General features: G+C 43.2%; 1 protein-coding gene across 2 annotated transcripts in view; it reads right to left on the minus strand.

Moving 5' to 3' along the window:
- The window catches only part of KITLG (KIT ligand), an 81,228-nt gene extending 75,839 nt beyond the window's left edge, over positions 1–5,389 (minus strand). For both annotated transcript variants that reach the window (XM_019802248.2, XM_019802245.2), the window contains exon 1: positions 5,263–5,389. In XM_019802248.2, coding sequence (XP_019657807.2) covers positions 5,263–5,277 — 15 coding nt within the window. In that variant the 5' untranslated portion in view covers positions 5,278–5,389. The remainder of the gene's footprint in view (positions 1–5,262) is intronic.
- Between the last annotated feature and the right edge of the window lie 611 nt (positions 5,390–6,000).

A 6,000-nucleotide genomic window follows, 5' to 3' on the forward strand; every position in this document is an offset into this window, starting at 1 on the left:
TTATAGAGAATTATCAGGTAGTAGGTCAAATGGCTAAAAGTACAACCTCCTATACTTAAATCTCTTTCATTTCTCCCCATTGGCTGGTTCATAATCATAAAAAATGGTTATAATTTGTATTCACACCAAACCAAAGCAATGGCTACATAAGTCTCCAAATCAAAGGAAGCTTAAATCCCATATGGTTCAAATCTTTATTTTACTAGTATCTTAGAAATAAAAATTTTAGAACTGGAAGGAACTTAGAAATCATCTACTCCTACCTTCTCACTTTACAGTTGAGAAAACCAAGGTTGGAAGAGATTAAAATGTCCTCCCAACGTCATACAACATAGTATCTGGGCTAGTAAAAGAACTCCATCCCCTAATATCCAAGTCAATGTGGCAGCCTAGAAAAATAGTAAAATGTAGCCAAAAGAGAAAGAGAGCTACATAAAGAACAGTCTTTCTTTAGATGACATACATTGTGATTTTAAAAAAAGAACTATGAGGCCTAATTATAAGAAAATCACCCACGCCCACCCATCTCCTCTTTTCTGACAGAAGGAAATAGGTAGAGATGACATAATGACGATTTTCTCAAACTTCTAACCCTTGTAAACAGTTTTTAGTATACACATACTTAAGTGAAAAAGCAAAAACATCTTGCTGCACCTATAGATTAGTAAGACTATAGTCAATGGTTTCTATGAGACGAAGTCTATACAAAATAACTCTGAAAACAGCACAGATTATAAAAGCATCCTGGCATTCCCTCAATTTGTTTTATAAACTGTTCTGACTACACAGGTGACTAACAGCAAAAAAAGAGTTTCTTGCAGATGCTCATGATTCATGTACTGGAAAACAAAGATAAAAGATCATTCCTCAGATTTATATCCAAATGCTTTACACCCTCATTTACAAAAGGGAACATTAAGGTAATCGAGAAAAGAAAAAAAAAATCTCACAAACTTGCATAATGAAAAAAAAAAAAAGTCACTGCATGTTGCCTGGTAAAGACACCCTGTAGAATGAATGCGTGGCCTCCCTCAGAAGAGCAAGTATCTTTAGTCTATAATAAACCCTCAAAATCATACCAGGGCAACTTAGAAAGCAAGAGTGTGTAAATATGGAAGTGAATCAGATACAGTAATATTTCCAGTTTCTATTTTTATTTTCAATTCTAATGCTCTTATTCAGTTTTACCTTTAAAGAAAAACTTTAAAGGATTTAACATCTCTCATACCACAAAAAGGGTTTAACATCTCTCATGCCACATAGTGCCTTTGTTTTCAGACAATCCTAGTTTGCTACGTGTTAATTACCGTCTGTAAACAGATGACAACCTATAATGGGAGGCACTGAACCACAGATCAGATTTATAAAAACCTGGTCTCTCTGCTTTGTTGGTAAGCATCATTCAGACCCAATAGCTGGTTTTTCTCTGGCTTATAAGCTGCCGGCAAGGCAATTCTCTTCTCAGGGACAATAAATTCTGATTTTAACTACAGTAAGCCACTGTGCTGGAAAAAAGACCTATATAAAATTTTGTTTAATCCTTTATAATCATATGAGAAGAATCTTTATAACTAGTTGATAATCATCATACAGAATATAAACTGGAAATCCTAAGAAGTCTAACCATTTGCCTGAGGGTCATTTGTTTTACCAGTGGTAAAACAGAAATCAGAATTTAAGTCTTCAAAAGCAAGAGCCGAGGATCTTTCCATTATAGCTTGGGTACTCCCTAGACAGGGATGGGGAAGGCACATGCAGTGGGGTTCAATGGACCATGCAAGAAACTTTCCTCCAATATTCTGACTAGCTATTTGGGTAGGGTTGTTTTTTTTTTTTTTTTAATGTTATTTATGGTGATGGAAGAATTTCAGTCACTTATCAGAGAAAAAAATGTGACTCACAATTGCTATCTTCAAATCGGTAGTTAGAGATAAATAAAATTTAGCAATTTTAATTGGTTTGGCTCAGGCCCTAAGATTTCCATATGTTTACTTTCCTTGTTTTCTATTAAATGTAATTGACTTAGCACTTGACTTTTAAAGTCTTGGCAGAATGTATCAATTAAAAGTATATAAATTAGAATTATTCAAAGCACACATTCCAAACTGAGTGACTTTAAGGACAAAATTTTAAAATGCTCTTTTCATAAATGTTAATTTTTTCTATAAACGTTCATCATCACACAGATGACAAATTTCATAAAGAGAAAAGAGGATATTTTCTTTGGAATAACTAACAAGCATTCTATTTGTTTCTTTTTGAGAACTAATGTGTGCCTAAAATGGCCTTACTACACTGTTTGCAAGATGAATTATTCCTGTCTTAGTATTTTTCAAACTGACAGCAGTCATGAAAACTCTCAAAAACCATCTCAAAACTAAAATATAAGTACAACATCGATAAACAGGGCGCCAGGCCCATTAAGCTGACAGCTCTTTTCTAATTGGTCTTGCCAAATATGCTGCACAATTGTTATTTAATATACCAGTATATCAGCGCGTTACATTGAAAAAAATGATTACACATTGAAATAGATGTTCTTTTTAAGCCAGAGCCACAATTCTCTTCTGAAACTGTAAAAATCACACGATATGAATAAAACACAATCAGAAACACACAAAATCTGAAAAATACAAAGCACATTCATTTCTGTAGGCTTCTGATTCAATTTATTGTTACAATTGCTCCTGAGGACTATTGCCCGTGTAATTATTTTCCAAATACTGAAGTTAAATAAATGACAGAATCATTTATCAAACCCCAAGTGGTTGTTGATGGAATTTCCACACTTACTTGGCTTGAGTGAAAAGCCAGAATGCCTGGTGTCCCTGGGATTCTTGGAGAGCTTATAATTCAAGTTCAGGTTCATTATTATTATTACTGTTATTAAATTCTCATTTTGTATCTTGGGTACTGGAAACATACTGAACCATTGGCCTTATGATAAAACTTTGGTATTGATGCCATATTTATAAATGATTACTTAAACTGTTGAACATTAATAGACATTCCGCCCTAGCAAGGATAACATTTGATGTAGTGGAACAAATGACCTTACTTATTAATGTCTAATTTCCTTGTGCTATTCTCCATCCACATAGAAATTGCACGGAAAATTTCATCCTAACTTTTGGATTAGGAAATTTAACACTATGAAGGAGGATCTTATCCCCCTTCCCTATTTCCATAATTTTATTGATTTCCTACTATTTCCAAGTGTCTTCCTTTGCAGTAGCAAGAATGTGGAATTGCTAGAAGTATCCTTAAAGGAAACCTTGAAGGTCATTAGATCCCAAGCAATGAATGCCTTCATTCAACAAGGGCACTACCCTCCATTGCCTGCAAACCCTTTAACATCAGCAAGATCCCCCAAGGGCTTGCACTTTAACTTGGTTGGAGCAGGTCACATTTCTAAAATACTTAGCAGTCTCAAATGTCCCTGGTCGGCAGCACTGAGTCACTAACGCCACAGCATTTCAGGCTAGATCAACCTCTCTCTAGTTTTCAATTATTCCATGTAATCTGATTTACACAGCCATTTAATCAAAGTGAGAAAGGAGATTACAGAGCTCACGTTTGTTTTGCAAAGCAAGGGTGCAAGGATCATCAATCCTACTGACTCTCAAAGTGACAAATAGTACATCGTCTCCCTTTGGAGTGTTGGACATTAACCTGATCTGTCTCCTGTGTTCTTGTTTAAATAAGAAGGTTTAGGCTCCCCCACCCCACCCCGCCCGCCCAGCTAGAAGGTAGCGGTTTCTCCACCGGCTCTCAGCACTATCATTCATGTGAGGAGATGCTACTATAGCAAGGAATTGGTCCCCCGCCCTTACTATTCCACAAAGCAGAAAGCTTGCACAAGTCAAATAATTACATTAAAACTTTTCTTTCGGTGCCAGTCATTCACATTTGCATTTCAACAGCACAGTGGGGTGATCCTGGGTATGGTGTTCAATGCTTTGCCTACAAACGAACCTGCTTGCCAGAGGAACCTGTGCTCCGCTCCTCAGTCTTGGGCAGCTGCCCTCCAGACTGCACAAACCTCCTTTCTGCCAGGCAACGTCCCTTCCCCCTGCATTTTCCACACCTGTGCGCTGCGCTCCCTTCTTCCTACTTCCTCCTGAATGTGTACATTTCCTAGGCCCGCACGTCAATTTAAAATAGGATACAAAGCAGTTCATTCAGTAAAGCATTTTCAACACATGGATACCTTCATTCTAAACAGACGATTTGGACAAATGCTCAATTTCCTTTTATCCCCACCACTGCCACCCCTCGGAACTGCAGTCTCTGATAGATCCTCTTGGGGGTGAAAGGGCAGCTTTACCCAACTCCCGGCAGATACACAGATAAATTCCTAAGGGGAGAAGTGGGGAGAGGTAAGAACTCCAATGGAGAAAGGAACTGTGGGTGGGAGTACCGTGGCAGCTCTTTCCAAACTATAAGCCAGATATTCGCTTCAAGGGGGGAAAAAAAAAGTCTAATTGTACCCCTGGGCGGTGCTTTACTCACAGTGTTTATGTATAATGCACAATTCAGCTGCACTGGGAATTACCTCAATAACTATCATTAGAGGTGCCTATTTAAAAAGCAAACAAAACAACAACAAACTTTTTTTCCTCTTCTGTAATGGAAGAAGGTGGATGCAATGTGGTCGTATTACCCCATCTATGGCTCTCTGGAAACACCCAGAGCCGCAAACCTGGCAAAGACCGCGCAGAGCCAAGTTTTCCGGGCTGGCCGGGCAGGTTCTCCGCCCCGCGGTGAAGCTCCTGTTGGCTTCACTCCCGCGGCTGCACCCGAGTCTGCACGAGCCCCGCGCCCACCTAGGGGCTGCACAAAAACCTGCGTTCGAGAGTGACCGAGCGTAGTGCGCTGGGAGCGGTTTTGTAAGCTCCCGGAATCCACGGGAAAATATCTCCCGTGCAGAGAAATGCCTTCTCCTGATAACTCTCCGGCCAAAGAGCAGATCCTTCCATTTTACAGGAACTGCGGTTCCGACTGACAGCTCCAAACTTAACGGCTGCGGCTCCAAACTTGACACCAGCTCCCTCTCATCGCTCCCACTCCTTCTGTCTGGCTCACCCGGCCAGGGCGGCTCCGACTCGCACGCCACGCCCGCCTCCCTCGCACCCTCTTGGCTCGTCCGGCGGGTACAGCCCCACAAGCCTCAGCAGCGGGTGCCGAGACGAGCCGGCCTCCCCCAGGCTCCGGGCGCGATTTTCCAGGACAGCCGGCAAGCTCCCGGCGCGCCCTACTCACTTGTGTCTTCTTCATAAGGAAAGGCAGCGCTGTGATCCAGCCCAGGCAGCGGTGTGGCGACTCCGTTTAGATGTTCTGGAGCTCCAGCATATTGCACGAGCAGCGGCTGCAGGTAGTCCACGCATTGGGTAGCCCGAGCGCAGCGCCCTCTCCACCGCCCTTGCTTCCCGCGGCGCTCCTCGTCCCGGCGCAAGGCGGCAAGTGAAGCCTGGATCGGCGCGCCGCCAGCACTTTTATACCGGTCCCTCCCGCCTGCTCCGGACACGCCTCCTTCCCTTCCGGAGCCCCGGGGAAGCAAGACGGGGCAGGGGCACGGGGGGAGACCCGGGAGGCCGGCCAGAGCGCGGCCAATGCCCCCGAAGTTGAGCAAATCAGGCCAAGTGCTTCCCCTTGCCTGGCCGCCGCGAACGCACACCAGCAGGAAGCCACGAGGGCGCCGAGGGTGAAGCTTAACCTGCAGCCGCAGCTCGCACCGCGTGCGGGGCGCAGCGAGTCCCAGCCCGGCCTCTCAGCTCCGCCAGGGTTTACCTGGCACCGCCCGGGGACAGACGCGAGCTAAGGAGAGCTGGGAGCTCCCCCCTTTTACACTGAGGCGGTTCGCTAGAGTACACTGGGTGCCTAGCAAAGAATTCACCCCGCCCCGCCTTGGGGGCGGGGGGAGCTTAATTGGGATCTGTTGTTCGCCCATTGTCTTATTCCCTCTATTTTATTTTTAAGAATTACTTTAGTGAATGAATA

The sequence above is a fragment of the Ailuropoda melanoleuca genome, chromosome 15, assembly GCF_002007445.2.
Source record: "Ailuropoda melanoleuca isolate Jingjing chromosome 15, ASM200744v2, whole genome shotgun sequence".
NCBI classification, from domain to species: domain Eukaryota; kingdom Metazoa; phylum Chordata; class Mammalia; order Carnivora; family Ursidae; genus Ailuropoda; species Ailuropoda melanoleuca.